General features: G+C 44.5%; 1 protein-coding gene across 5 annotated transcripts in view; it reads left to right on the forward strand.

Moving 5' to 3' along the window:
- LOC139170971 (protein O-mannosyl-transferase 1-like) overlaps positions 1–22,425 on the forward strand; it is a 93,236-nt gene that overhangs the window by 67,013 nt on the left and 3,798 nt on the right. For 3 of the 5 annotated variants that reach the window (XM_070758660.1, XM_070758661.1, XM_070758667.1), the window contains 16 exons: positions 1,041–1,091; positions 2,588–2,734; positions 3,581–3,692; positions 4,634–4,699; positions 5,875–5,968; positions 7,152–7,307; positions 7,418–7,548; positions 8,625–8,720; positions 8,878–8,970; positions 10,023–10,119; positions 10,534–10,626; positions 11,532–11,652; positions 12,922–13,019; positions 13,533–13,646; positions 14,603–14,729; positions 22,047–22,224. In XM_070758660.1, coding sequence (XP_070614761.1) covers positions 1,041–1,091; positions 2,588–2,734; positions 3,581–3,692; positions 4,634–4,699; positions 5,875–5,968; positions 7,152–7,307; positions 7,418–7,548; positions 8,625–8,720; positions 8,878–8,970; positions 10,023–10,119; positions 10,534–10,626; positions 11,532–11,652; positions 12,922–13,019; positions 13,533–13,646; positions 14,603–14,729; positions 22,047–22,224 — 1,774 coding nt within the window. The remainder of the gene's footprint in view (positions 1–1,040; positions 1,092–2,587; positions 2,735–3,580; positions 3,693–4,633; positions 4,700–5,874; positions 5,969–7,151; positions 7,308–7,417; positions 7,549–8,624; positions 8,721–8,877; positions 8,971–10,022; positions 10,120–10,533; positions 10,627–11,531; positions 11,653–12,921; positions 13,020–13,532; positions 13,647–14,602; positions 14,730–22,046; positions 22,225–22,425) is intronic. The other 2 variants (XM_070758663.1, XM_070758668.1) reach the window with 1 other exon arrangement.

Consider the following 22,425-nt stretch of genomic DNA (forward strand, 5'->3'; position numbering starts at 1 on the left):
TTTTAGTCCCACTTTAGGTATGAAAATTTTAAAAATGAAAATAAACATTGGAAAAAGCTAACCACAATTTTCTTATGCACCTGTAGAAAACGGGGGGAAACCCTGCACAATATTGACACTTAATTAAATGTATTTTTATAGCTGCCGCAGCCTTTTCTTTCTTACAATGTTGGACGGAAGGATATTCTAAAAATAAAATCTTTGATTTTACTTTGCTTTTTGAAGTTTATTTTCTTAGGTGCAATGAAGGAGGAGAGATATAGTCAAAACTTTAGCCCTGAGGCTATGGCATTTTTTCCATGATTAAGCGTTTTATATAATTGAGCCTCCTTCCTTCTTCCTTCCTTCCTTCCTTCCTTCCTTCCTTCCTTCCTTCCTTCCTTCCTTCCATCCTCCCTCCCTCCCCTTCCCTCTCTCCTTCTCTTCCTTCCTTCCTTCCTTCTTTCCTTCTTCCTTCCTTCCTTCATTCTTTCTTTCTACCTTTCTTCCTTCCTTCCTTTTTTCTTTCTTTCTTTCTTTCTTTCTTTCTTTCTTTCTTTCTTTCTTTCTTTCTTTCTTTCTTTCTTTCTTATATTCCTCTCTCCCTTTTGATAGTCATAATACCTGAATTTCACAATTTGTGGACTAGGCTTTGCTCCTGGGCGGGAGGTTAATGTATTCTAATATTTTAGGGCCCCTGCTTCGATTTGTTTGACTTATGCTAGATCATTTTTAGTATGAAGTCTTCATGCTGTTTTTAAGTATTATCTATTTTCATTGGTTTTTATTTTTCTTGTGCGCTGCCCAAAATCCATGGCAGTGAAACATTTGGATGATATGTCAATTCAAATGATAAGGAGTTGAACCGATAAATGTGTACTGATTACGTACACATTGATTACGTGTATCGAATCTAGATGGAGAAACTTAGAAAAAAGAATTCATATATTGCTGCAAAAACCATAGGGATACATCCAGGTTTTTAGCCAGCATCCATCTTTAATTTAAGTTTAGATTCCGTGAGCTGGAAAATTTAATTTTCTCTTTCCCTTCCTTTTCAGGTTACTTAGGGGGATTTGATGGAAATTTCCTGTGGAACAGGATAGGAGCAGGTAAATTAGTCTCTGAGTCACTCTCCAGCTAAACATGGCCACCTGTTAAAACGAGAGGGGAAAAAATAAAGGAAATAAAGGATTGTATATATATCTTTATTGTTCCTGATGAGAGATGTAGAAAAGCCAGCTAAAATGGAAGTGTCAGGGTTCCAAGTAACACCATCAAATAAAGAGGACCCCAATGCTAGGCATTCCACAAAGACCCATTAGAGATTTCATATTGGCATATCTGGGAAAACCCAAATTGGAAAGTTACTGGGTTTTCCCCACCCAAGAGAAAGTCAAGGAGCTATCTATTCTATAGAGCAGAGTAGAGTAGAGTAGAATATAATAGAATAGAGTAGAAAATATGGAATGGAATAGAATAGAAACATAGAAGACTGACGGCAGAAAAAGACCTCATGGGCCATCTAGTCTGCCCTTATACTATTTCCGGTCTTTTATCTTACAATGGATATATGTTTATCCCAGGCATGTTTAAATTCAGTGACTGTGGATTTACCAACCACGTCTGCTGGAAGTTTGTTCCAAGGATCTACTACTCTTTCAGTGACATAATATTTTCTCACGTTGCTTTTGATCTTTCCCCCAACTAACTTCAGATTGGGCCCCCTTGTTCTTGTGTTCACTTTCCTATTAAAAACACTTCCCCTCCTGAACCTTATTTAACCTTTTAACATATTTAAATGTTTCGATCATGTCCCCCCCTTTTCCTTCTGTCCTCCAGACTATACAGATGGAGTCCATGAAGTCTTTCCTGATAGGTTTTATGCTTAAGACCTTCCACCATTCTTGTAGCCCGTCTTTGGACCCGTTCAATTTGATCCATATCTTTTTGTAGGTGAGGTCTCCAGAACTGGACACAGTATTATTCCAAATGGGGCCTCACCAGCGCTCTATACAGTGGGATCATAATCTCCCTCTCCCTGCTTGTTATACCTCTAGCTGTGCAGCCAAGCATCCTACTTGCTTTTCCTACTGCCCGACCACACTGCTCATAGAATAGAATAGAATAGAATTTCTTTATTGGCCAAGTTTGATTGGACACACAAGGAATTCACCTTCAATGCATAAGCTCTCAGGGTAAATAAAAGCTTTAAGGGATAAATATCATCATAAATACATTCATCATGAATCATAAGAGACAACTCTAAGTAATAAACATAGGATACTAAATAAGCAATCAAAATCACACTTGGAAACTAAATAAAACAATATAAATCAATACAAACCGACAACAAGGTTATAGACATAAGTAGGAAAGGTAATAGGAAGGACGAGAAGAAGAATAGCAATAATACAGTCTTAGTAAATTAGTTGTTTAGCAGAGTGATGGCACGCAGGCAAAAACCATCCTTCTGTCTATTGGTTCTGGTGTGCAGTGCTTTATGTAATGTCGTTTTGAGGGGAGAAGAACTGATCCGGAGAGGCAGGTAAACCACTTGCAATTGGTGCATTGGTTGGTAATGATTTTTCTCTTTATTTTATCCTAGAATACAGCGCCAATGTGCCCATCTGGGCTTTGCGGCTGCTACCAGCCATGGCTGGTGGCTTATGCGTCCCCTTGGCATACCAAATACTGGTTGAGTTACGTTTCACTCATTTTGTTGCCCTGGGTGCTGCGGTCCTGATTCTACTCGGTAAATAAGATCTCGTTCTTTCCAATCCTTCCTTTGTGCCATCCTTGTCATCTATTGGTTCTCTATTTATTAATTTATTTATTAATTTATTGGGTTTGTATGCCGCCCCTCTCCAGAGACTTGGGGCCGCTAACAGCAACAATAAAGCAGTGTACAATAGTAGTCTGATGTTAGAAATAATTAAAAGCCCATTAATATAAAAAACCAAACATACATACATACATACCATGCATAAAATTGTAAAGGCCTAGGGGGAAAGAGGATCTCAATTCCCCCATGCCTGGTGGCAGAGGTGGGTTTTAAGCAGCTTATGAAAGGCAAGGAGGGTGGTGGCAATTCTAATCTTTGGGGGGAGTTGGTTCCAGAGGGCCGGGGCCGCCACAGAGAAGGCTCTTCCCCTGGGTCCCGCCAAGTGACATTCTTTAGTTGACGGGACCTGGAGAAGACCCACTCTGTGGGACCTAACTGGTCGCTGGGATTCGTTCAGTAGAAGGTGGTCCCTGAGATAATCTGGTCTGGTGCCGTGAAGGGCTTTATAGGTCATAACCAACACTTTGAATTGTGATCGGAAACTGATCGGCAACCAATGCAACTGCGGAGTGTTGGTGTAACATGGGCATATTGTAGATCGTTAGTTGTAAAGTTCCTTCAGAAGTAACTTTACACGAATTTAAAAGCCACGATAAATGAATTTAAAAGGCATAATGCCAATATGGAGATTCTCAGTCATCCAGGTCAGGGTTGATTGGTTGATTGGTTGATTGGATTTATCTGCTGCCCAATTGGACTCTGGTTGTCCCAAAGGTGCTTTTTTCAATTTTCCTTTCTCCTTTTGTGTCTTAACAGAAAATTCACTCATCACTCAATCCAGGTTGATGCTGCTGGAGTCCATTTTAATATTTTTCATCCTGCTGGCAGTTTTATCTTACCTGAAGTTTCACAACCTGCAAAAAGAAAGGTAAAAGGTGTCTCCAATGTTCCACCTTTGTTTGCAAGTGGAACGTGAAGGTAACACAAACCAAGCCTAGCAATAACACCAGAGGTGGATTCCTCTCGGTTTGTGCTGGTTCTATAGAACCGGTAGTAAACAGGCAATGAATTCACAGAACCGGTTCTGTCCGTGGATGTTGCCATTTTTATTTCATTGTTTAAAAATTCAAAAAAAATTGGGGGTGGATTTTTTTTGCTGGTTTGTCGTGCCCAAAAGCTGAGATTTCGGCACTGTGAATGTGCCCCCGTCTTGTTTTCAGCTTTTTTAAAAAAGTATCTTTATTGGTTATTTACATATAACAAACAAACAAAATAGTCAAAATAATCAATGTAGTAAAAAAAAAAAGCAAAATATTCAAATACAAGCACAGGAAAAACAAAGGAGAGAGAGAAAGAGAGAAGATAAAGGAGGGAGATAGTTACAGATAATGAGAGTTACGGGAGAGAAGAGTTTAAGTAGCATAATATACTTTACTCTTTGTTATTATTTTTTTAAGAGAGTTGTTTTCTTGTTTTCATCTATTTTTCCTAACACCCCCCCCCCCCCAGTTTTTGCTTCTGTGCATGCGCAAAAGCTGAGTTTTTCGCACTGCGCACCACACAGGGATGACATGATGGGAGTCTTTCAAAATTTGCGGGGCTATCAGAGAGAGGAGGGGGTCCCCCTATTCTCCAAAGCGCCTGAGGGCAGGATAAGAAGCAACAGATGGGAACTTTATTAAGGAGAGATCCAATTTAAAGAGGAATTTTCTGACCGTGAGAACCATTAACCAGTGGAACGACTTGCCACCAGAAGTTGTGATTGCTCCAACACTGGAGGTTTTTCAGAAGAGACAAATGGACAACCATTTGTCTGGTGTGGTATAAGGCTGGCCTGTGAGTAAATATGTTTTTTCCCCCTTTTTTAAGCTCTTTTTCTGCAAGATGGTGGCTTTGGCTGTTACTAACAGGGGTCTCCTGTTCTTGTGCAGTTGGGTAAGCTTATCTCTTGATGGTCTGCTAAGTTATTGGATAACTGTCTTCTTCTTAAACATCTTAGCCACCTTCCAACTGTGACTTTAAGGCTTGTGGACTTCAACCCCCAGAATTCCTCCCGTGCCGGCTGAGGAATTCTGGGAGTTGAAGTCCATAAGTCTTAAAGTTGCTAAGAGTTGGACATTCCTGTCTTAGATTTTCTGGCCCATCATGGGTTCCCTACATGTTCAACTCTTTACCTGGAACCCCACTTCAGGCTTCTCCTACTAATGGGCTTGGTTTAGGTGGCAAATTTATTTCTCTTTTTAATCATCTTTATTGGATTTATTAAAAAAAAATACATACAAACATACCAACATTCATACTTACATATGACATATAGCATATAAGATACATTTGGTATGCAGCCTTAAACATGGACACCAACTATTTCGTCGACACTTTCATTTTAAAAACTCATTATTATATCTTTGTATTTTCCTATGTAATTAGAATTTACATTGATGTCATTCTTATTTGGTTCTACTAGTATAGTATAATATTGTATAATCAAGTCAGTACAGAAAGTGGATTATTATTGTTCTTTGTGGAGTTTTGATTTGTAAGACCTGAATATGTCTGTCTGTCGGTCTGTCTATCTATCTGTTTGTCTATCTATCTATCATTTATCTATCTCATCTTGTCTGTCTATCTCATTCTGTCTGTCTGTCTATCTATCTATCTATCTGTTTGTCTATCTATCTATCATTTATCTCATCTTGTCTGTCTGTCTATCTATCTCTGTCTGTCTGTCTATCATCTATCTATCATCTATCTATCATCTATCTATCTATCTTCTATCATCTATCTATCTATCTATCTATCTATCTATCTATCTTCTATCATCTATCTATCATCTATCTATCTATCATCTATCTATCATCTATCTATCTATCTATCTATCTATCTACCTTCTATCATCTATCTATCCATCATCTACCTACCTACCTACCTACCTACCTACCTATCTATCTACCTATCTATCTATTTGATATTTATTCTGCCCTAACCAGCTAAAACCAGGTGTTGTAGAATTCTGAATCGTCTTTGTCCTGTACTCATTTCTTCACACTCCTAATACTTTTAACTGGGGTTATTTCAGATGGTTTAGGGGGCCTTCCATGCTTGCTTCTCAGGGTGAAATACATGGGACTTTTCACTTACCTTCTCATTCTGAGCCTGGCGGGGATCCATTGCTGGCAACTGGTTGGCGATCGCTGCTTGTCCAACGTAAGTCGGAGGGGAATTACAATCTGCTCCCTCTGAGGTGGTGGGAATCGATCTCCAGGACTTTGGGAGAACTTTGGATTTCGGCATCCGTGGGTTTGACACAGCAGTTGTTTGGGTGGATGTAAACCAGTCAAGGTTGCAGGAAATGTGTTTTTCCATACCTGCTTTATGGTAAAATTGGGAATATTGGTAAGTTAGATGTGAGGCTCTCTAGCATAGAGCTGTCATATCCATCAATGACAGGTACTGTAGATACTGTGTTTCCCTGAAAATAAGACCCCGAAATAAAGGCTTGGCCTTATTTTCTGGGGGAGGGGGTGTTTCTTATTGGGGCACAATATAGATAGGTAGGTAGGTAGGCAGAGAGGCAGATAGGTAGATGGATAAATAGATGATGGATGGATGGAAAGATAGATAGATAGATAGTAGATGGATGAACATGGATGGATGGATGGATGGATAGAGAAATAGATGATACATAGATGGATGGTAGGTAGGTAGGTAGATAGATAGATAGATAGATAGATAGATAGATAGATAGATAGTAGATGGATGAACATGGATGGATGGATAGAGAAATAGATGATACATAGATGGTAGGTAGATAGATAGATAGATAGATAGATAGATAGATAGATAGATAGATAGATAGATAGATAGATAGTAGATGGATGAACATGGATGGATGGATAGAGAAATAGATGATACATAGATGGTAGGTAGATAGATAGATAGATAGATAGATAGATAGATAGATAGATAGAGAGAGAGAGAGATAGAGAGATAGATAAATAGATATAGATAGATATAGATATATAGATAGATAGATAGATAGATGATAGATAGACAGAGATAGATAGATAGATAGATAGATAGATAGATAGATAGATAGATGGAGATAGAGAAAGGATGGATAAATAGATAAATAGACAGACAGACAGGCAGATGATGGATAGAGATAGATGGATGGATGGAGAGAGAGAGAGAGATGATAGATGATGGATGGAGATAGATAGATAGGTAGATAGATAGATAGATAGATAGATAGATAGATAGATAGATAGATAGATAGATAGATGATACATGGCCAGTTTATTCTAGCGGTGAAGATGCTGGAGTATGAAACCAGGGTTGGAAAACCCGTTAGAAGCCAACGTGACCCGTTCTGACTTTTCCATTTTAGGTCTCCCTGCTGGGGCATTGTTTGGCCCGAGCTTTAGCTCTCCTGGTCCTCCCTGTCGCTCTCTACCTCTCCTTTTTCTACATCCACTTGATTTTGTTGTACCGATCCGGCCCCCACGATCAAATCATGAGCAGCGCCTTTCAAGCGAGTTTGGAGGTGAGACAGAGCTGCCTTGAACTTTGAATGGTCGCTATATGGACTCAGTAGGATTTGTGCTTCTGGATTGTGTAACAAGCACTCTGTGTGTTTGTGTGTGTTTTTTTTAGGGAGGGCTTTCTCGCATCACTCAGGGGCAGCCCTTGGAAGTGGCTTATGGTTCCCAGATTACTTTGAGGAACATCTTGGGCAAACCCTTACCGTGTTGGCTACACTCCCACCGGAATACCTATCCCATCAGGTGAGGAAGGGAGGTTTCACACCCGGAACATTGTGTACAACCCAGGTCTGTCTCAACAATGGATTCCACCCTCTCTGATGGAGATGCTCTTTTCTTTGGGATTTTACTAAAAATCTTATTAGAAGATTAATTATCTTATTTTCAGGGAAATGCAGTATCTCTCTTCTCTCTCTCTCTCTCTCTCTCTCTCTCTCTCTCTCTCTCTTTCTCTCTCTCTCTCTTTTTCTCTCTCTCTCTCTCTTTCTCTCTATCCATCATCTATCCATCCATCCATCCGTAGAAACATAGAAACATAGAAGACTGACGGTAGAAAAAGACCTCATGATCCATCTAGTCTGCCCTTATACTCTTTTTGTATTTTATCTTAGGGTGGATCTATGTTTATCCCAGGCATGTTTAAATTCAGTGACTGTGGATTTACCAACCACATCAGCTGTAAGTTTGTTCCAAGGATCTACTACTCTTTCAGTAAAATAATATTTTCTCATGTTGCTTTTGATCTTTCCCCCAACTAACCTCAGATTGTGCCCCCTTGTTCTTGTGTTCACTTTCCTATTAAAAACACTTCCCTCCTGGACCTTATTTAACCCTTTAACATATTTAAATGTTTCGATCATGTCTCCCCCTTTCCCTTCTGTCCTCCAGACTATACAGATTGAGTTCATTAAGTCTTTCCTGATACGTTTTATGCTTAAGACCTTCCACCATTCTTGTAGCCCGTCTTTGGACCCGTTCAATTTTGTTAATATCTTTTTGTAGGTGAGTTCTCCATCCATCCATCCATCTATCTATCTGTCTATCTATCCCCATCATCTATCTATCTATCTATCTATCTATCTATCTATCTATCTATCTATCTATCTATCTATCATCTACTCCCCTAAAATCTTCCCCTTTGTCTTTTCTGATCCAGCTGACCTTGAAGGGCTGAGATCTCTTTCTGTTCTTTTCCTATGCAGTGCAGAAAATAAATATTATATTTTTTCCCTGTGACCTAAAAGAGCCCTTGAGATTATCTTGCGTTCCTTCTTTTCCAAAGAGTCGATTACGTCCCTTTTCTTCCCTGTCTTCTCCAGGTATGAAAACGGACGGGGCAGCTCCCACCAGCAGCAGGTGACCTGCTATCCCTTTAAAGATGTGAATAACTGGTGGATCATCAAAGATCCTGGAAGGTAGGTCTCTTCAGGTAGCCCTGAATGCCAATAAAAGGGGGAGGTAAGGCAAATAATAAAAAGGAATAAAGAATAACACTACAGCCACACTTTAATGCCTTGGTGTCCTTGGATTCTGCTGGTCCAAGCCCCCGTTTTTCCGCCTCTCCCAAAACAGGCAGCAGCTGGTCGCTAGCAGCCCGCCACGGCCTGTGCAACACGGCAACATTGTGCAGCTGGTCCACGGGATCACAACCCGCTACCTTAACACGTAAGCTTTTTCCTCCTCTGGCTTCAAGTTGGGTGTCGTCTCGCAACTGCTTGAATGGGTGTGTGGGGATGGCCTAAGGCAGGTCAAAGTTGGCTCTTCTTTGACTTGTGGACATCAACTCCCAGAATTCCTGAGCCAATCATGCAAGCTCAAGAATTCTGGGAGTTGAAGTCCACATGTCATAGAAGAGCCCACTTTGGCTACCCCTGGTCTAAAGGAACGGCCAGATAAGAGGCGGCTCAGCCATCAGCTCTAGGACAGGGCTGGGCAAGAGGCTGGAAAGAGGCCCCCCCTGAGGTCTCTGGAGTCAGGGGAGAATTGTCTGGAGTGACGGGCTTCCAGGATTTCTCCAGCGTTTGGACACTTAGCTGGATTAGACGGTTGAGTCTGTCCATTTGTTTATTTATTTAATGTATTTATTTATTAATTAGATTTGTATGCCGCCCCTCTCCGTAGACTCCATAGACTTGTTGTGCAATGAAGGAGTTTTAATCCTGTTTACTGTTTACTGTCTGCAATTGGTGTTCTCCTAGCATTGATGATGTTACCTAGTTGGGTCACGAAACGTCTGTCAGAAAACAACCAAGCTCATAGAGCATCAAATTCCCCAGAATCATTTCCACCTCTTCCTCCTCTTCTTCATCTTCCTCCCCTTCCTCCTCCTCCCCTTCTTCTCCTCCTCCTCCGTTTTCTCCTTCTCTTCTTCTTCCTCCTCCTCCTCTTCTTCTCTTCTTCTCTTTCTTCTCCTTCTTCCCCTCCTTCTCTTTCTCCTCCTCCTCCTCTTCTTCTTCTTCCTCCTTCTCCTCCCCCTTTTCTTCTTCTGCTTCTTCTGATCTTCCTCCTCCTTTTTCTTCTCCTCTTCCTCTTCCTCCTCCTCCTCCTTACCTAGGTGGGTCCTGAAATGCCTACAAGAGTCCTCGGAGAGGGGCAGCACATGTCCAATGAAATAAGTCCAATAAAATAAAACAACCAAGCTCGGAGAGCACCAGGGACCCCCATAGTCCAACCCCGAGCTTCAAATATTCCCTCCTGTTGCTTTCTCCCCTTTGCAGACATGACGTGGCTGCCCCCCTCAGCCCCCACTCCCAAGAGGTGTCCTGCTACATCGATTACAACATCTCCATGCCCGCTCAGAATCTCTGGAGAGTGGTAAGTGGAATTGTAGAATTGCTGTAGGGCGATAAAATTTCGACTGAACTAAAATAATAAAATAAAAAAGACGGCAATATCACAGTCCTTTCACAGCCTTTGTGCTGTACAGAGTCAGCATGTTGCCCCCAACAATCTGGGTCCTCCTATTACCCAACCCCGGAAGGACGGAAGGCTAAGTCCACACCTGCAGCTGGTCAGGATCGAACTACTGACAGTCGGCAGAGTCAGCCTGCAGTACCGCATTCCAACCACTGCACTACCGTGGCGCTATCCTGGCTCTTAACCCTTTTCCTAAACCGGTTTATAATCAGACGTGGAATCTAATGGGGTGGTGGGAGCAACGAAGGCAGAGTCTCAGCCAAACTTGCAGCCTCAGTGGGGTGTGTGTGTGTGTCTCTTTCAAACACGCAGGACATTGTGAACCGCGAGTCGGATAATGAGATTTGGAAAACAATCCTGTCCGAAGTCAGACTGGTCCACGTCAACACGTCGGCCGTGTTAAAGGTGAGTGATGTGCAGAGAAGGCATTTAGTCTGAATGATTAATATTCTTTTTAATTGATTGATTGATTGATTGATTGATTGATTGATTAATAATTCTTGACAAATGTCTCTTCTCTTTTATGTACACTGAGAGCATCTGCACCAAAGACAAATTCCTGGTGTGTCCAATCACACTTGGCCAATAAAGAATTCTATTCTATTCTTTCTATTCTGTTCTATTCTATTCCATTCCATTCTATTCTGCATTCTATTTTATTTTCTTAATTCTTCTCTTAATGCTTCTCTTTTCTTTTAATTCTAGTGTCTATTGTATTCTATTCTATTCTGTTTTCTATTCTATTTTTACTCCATTCTATTTCTCTCTCTCTCTTTCTCTCTCTCTAATTGGCTAAAAACTGTTAAGATACTTACTGGTAGTATCCTATGACTATCACTGAATGTTGTATCTTGAGATTCTTGACAAATATATTTGGTTTTTTTCTTTATGTCCACTGAAAACCTATGCACCAAAAACAAATTCCTTGCATGTATCCAATCACACTTGGCCAATAAAGAATTCTCTTCTCTTCTTCTGTTCTGTTCTATTCTATTCTATTCTTACTTCACTCTCTCTCTCTCTCAATCTAATAAATCCTACGGAGTTGGGTGCCATAGAAATCAAATAAATTAAAGTGTTAAGATACTTACTGATAGTATCCTATGACTATCACTGAATGTTGTACCTTATGAATCTTGACAAATATATTTGATTTTTTTTCTTTATGTCCACTGAAAACCTATGCACCAAAAACAAATTCCTTGCATGTATCCAATCACACTTGGCCAATAAAGATTTCTATTTATTTTAAAGCTCTTGTTTTTCTTTTCTTTTAAAAAAAAAGCAAACCCTTTTTTTCTGCCTTCCAGCTCAGCGGAGCCTCTCTTCCCGAATGGGGTTACCGGCAACTGGAGGTGATTGGCGAGAAGATCTCCAAGGGGTATCACCAAAGCATGTTGTGGAACGTGGAGGAACACCGATATGGGAAAAGTTAGTTTTTAGGCAAACCGCTTTGGACGTCAATCCAGGGTTGTTGTTTTTTTATCCCCCTGCAAAGTTCTGGAAAGACTTTTCCGCCCCTCTCCAAAAGTCCCACTCACCACCAGACCTGGCGAGGTTGTCCTTGACTTAATGACCACAACTGAGGCTTAAAAAAAATCCTGTTGGCCAAAGGAGACAATTAAGTGAAGTTTGCCCCATTTAATGACCTTTCTTAAGAGAATCACTGCAGTGATGAACATGTCCGATGAGTTGCTTCCCCCATTGACTTTGCTCATCACATGGGACCACGTGACCAAAACAACCATCATAAATACATGTCTGAACTTGTGCCATGGAGCTTCAGTAAAGGTCGTATGTATGGAAAAACAGCCGTAAGTGGCTTGTTTTTCAGTGCTGTTGTAACTTTGGTCAATGACAGTCTTAAAATGGCTAAACAGTGCAGTCAGGCGGTAGGGAAAGCAAGTAGGATGCTTGGCTGCATAGCTAGAGTTATAACAAGCAGGAAGAGGGAGATTGTGATCCTGCTGTATAGAGCGCTGGGGAGACCACATTTGGAATAATACTGTGTCCAGTTCTGGAGACCTCAGCTACAAAAAGAGATGGATCAAATTGAACGGATCCAAAGACGGGCTACAAAAATGGTGGAAGGTCTTAAGCATAAAACTGACCAGGAAAGACTTCATGAACTCCATCTGTAGAGTCTGGAGGACAGAAGGGAAAGGGGGGACAGGATCGAAACATTTAAATATGTGAAAGGGTTATATAAGGTTCAGGAGTGAAGTGTTTTTAACATGAAAGTGAACCCAAGAACAAGGGGACACAATCTGAGGTTAGTTGGGGGAAAGATCAGAAGCAACGTGAGAAAATATTATTTTACTGAAAGAGCAGTAGATGCTTGGAACAAACTTCCAGCAGACATGGTTGGTCAATCCACAGGAACTGAATTTAAACCTGCCTGGGATAAACATAGATCCATCCTAAGATAAAATACAGGAAATAGAATAAGGGCAGACTAGATGGACCAGGAGGTCTTTTTCTGCCGCAAATCTTTGATGTTTCTGCTAAATGAACTCTTTGTCAATCAAGGGCTACCTCTATGTTCACCCCCAATTGTCCTCTCTGAGCAGCAACTACCGATCTACCAGCCCCCAGGTGGGTTTAGAGATCACGCCGAAGGATTGTGGGGGAAAGCTTGGCCCCCACCTAACCTGGGTTTGTTTGTTTGTTTCGGATCTCTTTTGTTGTGATCTTTTTCAGGCCATGAGCAGAAAGAGAGAGAGGTGGAATTGCACCTGCCCACTCAGATCAACATCAGCCAGAATCTCACCTTCGTTGCCAAGTTCACCGAACTGCAGGTGAGAGAAAGGGCCAGGAGGCCTTTGAGAAAGTCACAGGCTGGCCTTCATTTCCCAGAATTCTCATAATGACCACAGCCCCACTCAACCACAGGTGGCCTCATTTTCTTTGATAATAATCTCTCAGTTGTTGTTGCCTATGCATCACTCTCCACATGCGTGGCTGTATCATTAACTCTTGTTCTGAATCCAAGGAGGAGCTAGATAATTGATCTCCTTCTGAGCTGTCTGCCACACTCTCCTCCTCCCTGTCACTCATGTCTTCTTGGTCAGAGGAGCCTTCATCAGCAGATTCCACCGGGGGCAAAACAGGCCTGCAGCATGTGGATGTCTCCCCCACATCAACAGTCCTTGGGGCAGGAGCTGGGCCAGAGCTAACCACAACACATTGTTCAAATCCCGCCAGCCGATTTCACAACTTGTAGACTTCAAGAGACGTTTTGAATGTGGGTCTATATAGCTCGAGGTATCTAGGAAAGTCTGCAAAACCCATTTTTTCTGTTTCCGTTCTAGTGGAAGATCCTTACCCTGAAAAACGAGGACACCGAGCATAAATACAGCTCATCCCCTTTGGATTGGATCACCCTGGAAACCAACATCGCTTACTGGTTCCATTCCAGCTCAGGGGTGATTTAACTGGAGTTTTATATGGGGAATTTAGAAATCGTGTTTTCTGGAATATATACAGGCAATCTCCAGATCTCTTTTTCTTCCACAAGAAAATTTCAGCAGGTCATAACCTGCTGCCTTTCTAGCCCTACAGGGAAGTCCTTGGTTAACAACCATGACCGAGCCCCAAATTTCCTCCACTAAGTGAGTTTTGCCCCATTTCTTGCCACTAAGTGAATCACTGCAGTCGTTAAGTTAGTAACACGGTTGTTAAATTGAATCCCATGAGCTTGCAGAAGGTTGTAAAAGAGGATCATGTCTCACCCCCACCCACCCCCAAAAAAAGATGCTGTGACCATCATAAATGTGAACTACTGTGACCATGGGATGCTGCGAAAGTCATAACTCTGAAACGCAGTGGTCGCTCTTGAGTGTGTTTCTTTTCATAACGTAACAACTCAAAGTATTTTCTAAAATTGAACTAAAAAAAAATCAAATTAAAATAAAATTGAACGGGTCCAAAGACGGGCTACAAAAATGGTGGAAGGTCTTCAGTGTAAAACATATCAGGAAAGACTTCATGAACTCCATCTGTATAGTCTGGAGGACAGAAGGGAAAGGGGGGGACACGATTGAAACATTTAAATATGTTAAATGGTTAAATAAGGTTCAGGAGGGAAGTGTTTTTAATTGGAAAGTGAACCCAAGAACAAAGGGGCGCAATCTGAGGTCAGTTGGGGGAAAGATCAGAAGCAACGTGAGAAAATATTTGACGGAAACAGTAGTAGATGCTTAGAATAAACTTCCAGCAGACGTGGTTGGTAAATCCACAGTAACTGAATGTAAACATGCCTGGGATAAACACAGATCCATCCTAAGATAAAATGCAGGAAATAGTATCAGGGCAGACTAGATGGGCCAGGAGATCTTTCTCTGCCGTCAATCTTCTATGTTTCTCCATCTTTCTTGGCCAGGCTCAAATTCACCTTCTGGGCAACCTCGTCAGCTGGACATCGGCCAACGTAGCCACCGTCGTCTATGTGGTTTTGTTCCTGGCTTACCTGCTCCGTCGGAGGCGGAACATCCAGGATATCCCCGAAGGTCTGGGACCACCGCACTCACCTTGATCTTCCATCCCTGACCCCCTTAATTGGGTCGGCAACCTGTGGCTCTTTGGCTCTACAATTTTGAGAGAAACTTCCAATTTGGGGTGTGTGTGTGATAGGAGGAGACTCTATGGCAGTGGTTCTCAACCAGGGGGTGGGGACCCCTTTGGGGGTCGAACGACCGTTTCAGGGGTCGCCTAAGACCACATGGGAAAAGACAAATTTCCCCCTGGTGTTAGGAACTAGAGCAGTGTTTCCCAACCTTTTTTGAGCCGCGGCACATTATTCACATTTACAAAATCCTGGGGAACATTGAGCGGGGGGAGGGGGGGCTAAAAAAAGTTTGGACAAAAAAAATATCTCTTCCTTCCTTTTGCTCTATTTCTTTCCCTCTTTCTCTCCCTTCCTTCCTCTTTCTTTCCCTCTCTCTCTCCATCCCTGTTTCTCCCTTCCTCTCTTTTTTTCTCTCTTTCTCTCTCCCTCCTTCCCTCCCTCGATGTCTTTCACTCATCCTCCTTCCCCCCTCTTTCTCTCTCTCTCTTGCTTCCTCTCTCTCTTGCTGTCTTTCTCTCTTTCTCTCTCCCCCTCTCCCTCTCTTTCTCTCTTTCTTGCTATCTCTCTTTCTCTCTCTCTTTCTTGCTATCTCTCTCTCTCTCTCTCTCTTTTGCTTTCTCTTTCTCTCTCCCTCTCTTGCTATCTCTCTCTTTCACTCTCTCTTTCTCGTACACCACGCCTCAGCAGTGGCATTGGGCAGTAACTGTGGGGCAGCGGCAGGGTGGTCAGCTGTGAGGCGGAGCTCCAGAATGGAGGCACCGACGGTGACGGCTGGATGTGTTGTAAGTGCCAGCCACGCAATGCCAGCATGTACGGCGTACAGCAACATATTCAGCCGCCGCCGTCAGTGTCTCTGTCCTGAAGTTCTGGCTCGCAGCCGACCACCCTGCCGCCGCCCAGTGGCTACTGCCCGGTGCCGCTGCTGCCGCCGTCGCCCTCCCGCTGCCGCCGCCCTCCTGCCAGGCCCCAAAGCTCACATGCTGCCGCCGCCAGGGAAGCTCCAGCCAGGTGGGGCGCTGCAGTTGCCAGAAAACTTGGAAGGCGCGAAGAAGGAAGCTCAGCTTCCGGTCTCACAACTTTTTGCTCTTCGCACTCTCAGCAAAAATTTGCGAGACCAGAAGCTGAGCTTCCTTCTTCGCGGCACACCTGACCATGTCTCGCGGCACACTAGTGTTCCGCGGCACACTGGTTGGGGAAACACTGCCCTAGAGCATCCATTCTGGCACCTTGGAACCTATTTTTACAATCCGGCCAATCAGGCGTTTGCAGTAGGCGTGTCCCTCTGACCTTCCTGCCAATCAGCTTAAAGCTCTGTTGGGAGAATTGGGGCTGGACTTATGGTTGGGGGCCACCACGACATGAGGAACTGTTTTAAGGGGTGGCGGTGTGTCAGAAAAAACCAATACACACACAGAGCTCTGGTACAAAGAGCAAAAATTTATTTAAAGGGAAAAAAACAAACAGTAGACATACAAAGTATGCCCAGCATCCAGATACGTAGACATATATGGGATCGCAAATTAAAATATGTGATCGCAAGTCATGAGTACAATGATATATTTATAGCATTGAATATAACTTCGACCGCCCTTTTCCTGTTGTCTATATATGGGCATATTATCCAAGACCAACTTCCTATGTCTTCACGTTTCCTTGGAACCATGGATCATTCTTGTTTTGCTGACCCTATGAAGGTTCTTTGACCCAAAACTGACACCGTCAGAAGTCTATTTCTTAATAAACATGTTTTTCACTGTGTTGTGCAATTTCCTATGGGTGCCAAGGTTTAAAAGTTCATTTTTCCCTCCAAAATATATGGAATATAACATTTTCAGGCCCTATCCCCTATAGGTATTTCTTACACGGTGTTAGAAAGGTTGAGAACCACTGCTATGGCAACGGGTGGGTTTCCGGTGGGCTCCACAACTGAAAGGGCTTTTGGTCAGAACATGTTGGGAAGTAATTTGTGTGTGTAAGAGAAACAATTGCATGGGTTGGTTGAGGGTGGGTGCCATCTCCGGTTGGCTGTGCCTTGGATTCTGAGGAGGGGTCTGCAGGCCGATTGTAGGTCAGGGGGTCTGTCGATGAACAGGCGGACTCTTGCGCAGTGCCAGGCTTCGGTGACCTGCCTGGAATTCCCTGCACCCAGCCAGCAAGGTTAGTGAAAGGCCCCAGAGGTCCATTTCTTTCTTTCATTCTTTCCTTACTACTTATTCATTCATTCATCTATTTATTTACTTATTTGTTCATTCTGGGGAATTCCAGAGCATACCATAGTCTTTCGAGACTGAAGGATGCCAGTGCGTCTGTCTATACTGCCTGTCGGTCTATGTATCTCGCTATCATCTAGCTACCTACCTACCTATCATCTATCTATCATCTATCCATCCATCACCCATCCAGTTCTATCTTATCTATCATCTATCCATTGATCTATATCTATCATTTATCCATCCATCATCCATCTATCTATCATTGATTATCTATCTTATCTATCATCGATCTATCATCTACCTATCCATCCATCACCTATCCAGCTCTATCATCTATCCATCCATCACCCATTCAGCTCTATCATCAATCATCTATCATCTATCTATCACCCGAGTCTACGGAGAGGGGCGGCATACAAATCTAATAAATAATCATAATAATCTATATCATCTATCCATCTAATAATATATCATCTATCGATCACCCATTCAGCTCTATCTATCATCTATTATCTTTCTCTCCTCCATCCCTCTTTTGCTATCTCTCCCCCCTCTCCTTTCTCCCTCTCTTGCTATCTCTTTCCCCATCTTTCCCTCTTTCTCCCTCCCTCTCTTGCTATCTCTCCCTCTCTCTCCCTCTCTTGCTATCTCTCTCCCTCGCTATCTCTTTCTCCCTCTCCCCTCCCTTGCTTTCTCTTTCTCTCCCTCTTGCTATCTCTCCCTCCTTTCTCTCCCCCCTCTCCCTTTCTTGCTATCTCCCCTCTCTCTTGCTATCTCTCCCTCCCTTGCTATCTTTCTCTTCCCCCTCTCCCTCTCTTGCTATATCTTTCTCTCCCTCTCTTGCTATCTCTCTCCCTCTCCCTCTCTAGCTTTCTCTTTCTCTCCCTCTCTTGCTATCTCTACCCCCTCCCTCTATCTTGCTATCTCTCTCCCTCTTGCTATCTCCCCCTCTTTTTCTCTCCCTCTCTTGCTATCTCTTTCTCTCCCCCCCTCTTTCCCTCTTGCTATTTCTTTCCCTCTTTCTCTACCCCCTCTCCCTCTTTCCCTCTCTTGCTATCTCTTTCTCTCCCCCTCCCTCTATCTTTCCCTCTCTTGCTATCTCCTCTCCCCTTCTCCCTCCCTCTCTCCCTCTCTTGCTATCTCTCCCCCCTCTCCCTCTCTTGCTATCTCTCTCCCACCTTTCACTCTTTCTCCCTCTCTTGCTATCTCTTTCTCTCCCTCTTGCTATCTCTCTCCCTCTCTCTCCCTCTCTTGCTATCTCTTTCCCCCACCTCTTTCACTCTCTCCCTCTCTTGCTATCTCTCTTTCCCTCTCTCTCCCTCTCTTGCTATCTTTCTCTGCCCTCCCTCTATCTCCCTCTCTTGCTATCTCCCTCCCCTCTCTCCCTCTTTCTGCCCTTTCTCTCTTTCCCTCTTGCTATCTCTCTTCCCCCTCCCTTGCTCTGACCCTCTCTTGCTATCTCTTTCTCTTCCCCCCTCTCTCTCTCTCCCTCTCTTGCTATCTCTCTCTCCCCCTCTCTTGCTATCTCTCCCTCTTGCTATCTCTCCCCCTCTCTTGCTATCTCTTTCCCCCTCTCCTTTCTCTCCCCCCCTCTCCCTCTCTTGCTATCTTTTTCTTTCCCCCTCCCTCTTTCTCTCCCCTCTCTCTTGCTATCTTTCTCTTCCCCCCTCTCCCTATCTCTTTTTCTCCCTCTCTTGCTATCTCCCCCCTCTATCTCTCCCTCTTGCTATCTCCTCTCCCCCTCTCTCCCCCCTCTCTTGCTATCTCTTTCTCCCCCTCTTGCTATCTTTCTCTCCCCCCTTTCTCTTGCTATCTCTCTCTCACCCTCTCTCTTTCCCTCTCGCTATCTCTTTCTGTCCCCCCTCTCTTGCTATCTCTTTCCCACCTCTTTCACTCTCTCTCCCTCCCTTGCTATCTCTTTCTCTTCCCCCCTCTCTCTTTCTCCCTCTCTTGCTATCTCTTTCTCTCCCTCTCCCTCTATCTTGCTATCCCTCTCTTGCTATCTCCCTCTTTCTCTCCCCCCTCTCCCTCTTTTCTCTCCCCCCCTCTCCCTCTCTTTTCTCTCCCTCTTGCTATCTCTTCCCCTCTCCCTCTCTCGCTATCTCTCCCTCTTGCTTTCTCTTTCTCTACACCTCCCTCTTTCTCTATCCCACTCTTGCAATCTCTTTTCCCCCTCTTGCTATCTCTCTCCCTCTTGTTATCTCCTCTCCCCCTATCTCCCTCCCTTTCCCCCCTCTCCCGCTATCTTTCTCCCCCTCTCTTGCTATCTCTCTCTCCCCCTCTCCCTTTCTCTCTCCCTCTTGCTATCTTTCTCTCCCCCTTGCTATCCCTTTCCCCCCCTTTCCCTCGCTATTTCTCTCTCCCTCTTGCTATCTTTCTCTTCTCCCTCTCTCGCTATCTTTCTCCCCCCTCCCTTGCTATTTCTCCCCCCTCCCTCTCTTGCTATCTTTCTCCCCCTCCATCTTTCTCCCTCTCTTGCTATCTCTTTCTCTCCCCCTTTCTCCCTCTCCTTCCTCTCCCTCTCTTGCTATCTCCCTCTTGCTATCTCTCTCCCTTTCTCTCTCTCCCTCTCTTGCTCTTTCTTTTCCCCCCTCTCCCTCTCTTGCTATCTCTCTCCCTTTCCCCCTCTCCCTCTCTTGCTATCTCTCCCTCTCTTGCTCTTTTTCTCCCCCTTTCTCTCCCTCTCTTTCTATCTTTCTCCCCTCCCTTTCTCTCTCTCCCTCTCTTGCTATCTCTCTTCCCCTTTCTCTCCCCCTCTTGCTATCTCTCCCCCTTTCCCTCTTTCTCCCTCTCCCTCTTGCTATCTCTCCCCCTTTCCCTCTTTCTCTCTCTCCCTCTCTTGCTATCTCTTTTTCTCCCTCTTGCTATCTCTCCCCCTCTCTTGCTATCTCTCTCCTTTCCCTTTCTCCCTCTCTTGCTATCTCTCCCTCTTGCTTTTTCTCCCCCTCTCCCTCTTGCTATCTTTCTCCCTCTCTCTCCCGCTATCTCTCTCCCCCCTCCCTCTTGCTATCTCTTTCTCTCCCTCTCTTGCTATCTCTCCCTCTTGCTATCTTTCTCCCCCTTTCTCCCTCTCCTTTCTCTCCCCCTCTCCCTCTCTTGCTATCTCTCTCCCTTTCCCCCTCTCCCTCTTTTGCTATCTCTCTCCCTCTCTTGCTCTTTTTCTCCCCCTTTCTCTCCCTCTCTTTCTATCTTTCTCCCCTCCCTTTCTCTCTCTCCCTCTCTTGCAATCTCTTTTCCCCCTCTTGCTATCTCTCTCCCTCTTGTTATCTCCTCTCCCCCTATCTCCCTCCCTTTCCCCCCTCTCCCGCTATCTTTCTCCCCCTCTCTTGCTATCTCTCTCTCCCTCCATCTTTCTCTTTCTCCCTCTCTTGCTATCTCTTTCTCTCCCCCTTTCTCCCTCTCCTTCCTCTCCCTCTCTTGCTATCTCCCTCTTGCTATCTCTTTCTCTCCCTTTCTCTCTCTCCCTCTCTTGCTCTTTCTTTTCCCCCCTCTCCCTCTCTTGCTATCTCTCTCCCTTTCCCCCTCTCCCTCTCTTGCTATCTCTCTCCCTCTCTTGCTCTTTTTCTCCCCCTTTCTCTCCCTCTCTATCTTTCTCCCCTCCCTTTCTCTCTCTCCCTCTTGCTATCTCTCTTCCCCTTTCCCTCCCTTTCTCTCCCCCTCTTGCTATCTCTCCCCCTTTCCCTCTTTCTCCCTCTCCCTCTTGCTATCTCTCCCCCTTTCCCTTTCTCTCTCTCCCTCTCTTGCTATCTCTTTTTCTCCCTCTTGCTATCTCTCCCCCTCTCTTGCTATCTCTCTTTCCTTTCCCTTTCTCCCTCTCTTGCTATCTCTCCCTCTTGCTTTTTCTCCCCCTCTCCCTCTTGCTATCTTTCTCCCTCTCTCTCCCGCTATCTCTCTCCCCCCTCCCTCTTGCTATCTCTTTCTCTCCCTCTCTTGCTATCTCTCCCTCTTGCTATCTTTCTCCCCCTTTCTCCCTCTCCCGCTATCTCTCTCCCCCCCTCCCCTTTCTCCCTCTCCTTTCTGTCCCCCTCTCCCTCTCTTGCTATCTCTTTCTCTCCCTCTTGCTATCTCTCTCCCTCTTGCTCTCTTTCTCTCCCCCCTCCCTATCTTGCTATCTTTCTCTTCTCCCTTTCTCCCTCTTGCTATCTTTCTCTCCCCCCTCTCCCTCTCTTGCTATCTCTCTCCCTCTCTCAGCAGCGGCATTGGGCAGTAGTCATGGGGGCGGCGGCAAGGTCGTCAGCTGTGAGGCGGAGCTCCAGAACGGAGGCACCGATGGTGGCGGCTAGATGTGTTGCTAGATGCCGTACATGCTGGCGTTGCGCTGGGCATGGACGTGGGGTTGGAGCCTCCATCCTGGCCCAGATAGCAGGCAAGTGCCAGCCACGCAATTCTAGCATGTCCAGCCGCCGCCGTCGGTGCCTCTGTTCCGGAGCTCCGCCTCACAGCTGACCACTCTGCCGCTGCCCCACGGCTACTGCCTGCTGCCGCTGCCATCACCCTCTCGCTGCGCGCCGCCCTTCCGCTGCCGCTATCCTCCCACCAGGCCCCAAAGCTCACCTGCTGCAGCCGCCAGGGAAGCTCCAGCCGGGCGGAGCACTGCAGTTGCCAGAAAACTTGGAAGGCGCTAAGGAGGCTCAGCTTCCGTTCTCACAACTTTTTGCTCTTCGCAAAAAGTTTCGACACCAGAAGCTGAGCTGCTTTCTTCGTGGCATACCTGACCATGTCTCGCGGCACACGTGTGCTGCGGCACACTGGTTGGGAAACAGTGATCCATCCATCCATCACCCATCCAGCTCTATATCTCCCTATCTATCTATCTGTCTTTAGATAATAGATGTAGATATAGATCTATCTAATTTCTGTATCTATTTCTAAGTAGATAGATATTTTCTATTATAGCATATAAAACAATACAAATATAGAATTTTGAAATCCAGCCATAAAAACTAATCTTAAAAACCCAAATTTAAAACCATTCAACTGTCTTCAATCACGCTTGTTCTCTATGCCAACTGACTTGCCCGTTTCCCCATCCTGTTTCTCTGCAGAGTCTTGGCAGCAGTGGCTCCTGGCCGGAGGGGTCTGCGTAGGTGGGTGGGCTGCCAACTACCTGCCTTTCTTCCTGATGGAGAAGAACCTCTTCCTTTACCATTACCTGCCGGCCGTCACTTTCCAAATCCTCCTGATCCCCGTTGTTCTGCAGCACACCAGCGACTTCCTTTGCAGGTAGGGCCAGTCGGCCACACAACCTCACCTGTCCCCTTCCTGGGTTTTCATACATTTTTTAAAATGGCTTTTTAAATAATAACCGGGAGCAAAGCAAAAAGAAAACACAAAGAGACGTATATGTGGTTCTTGATTTGAGACCGTTTGCTGAATGACACTAGAACTTACAACTTCCACGTGTGTGTGTGTGTGACCCTTGAT

Source organism: Erythrolamprus reginae, chromosome 8 (genome assembly GCF_031021105.1).
Source record: "Erythrolamprus reginae isolate rEryReg1 chromosome 8, rEryReg1.hap1, whole genome shotgun sequence".
In the NCBI taxonomy this organism is placed as follows: domain Eukaryota; kingdom Metazoa; phylum Chordata; class Lepidosauria; order Squamata; family Dipsadidae; genus Erythrolamprus; species Erythrolamprus reginae.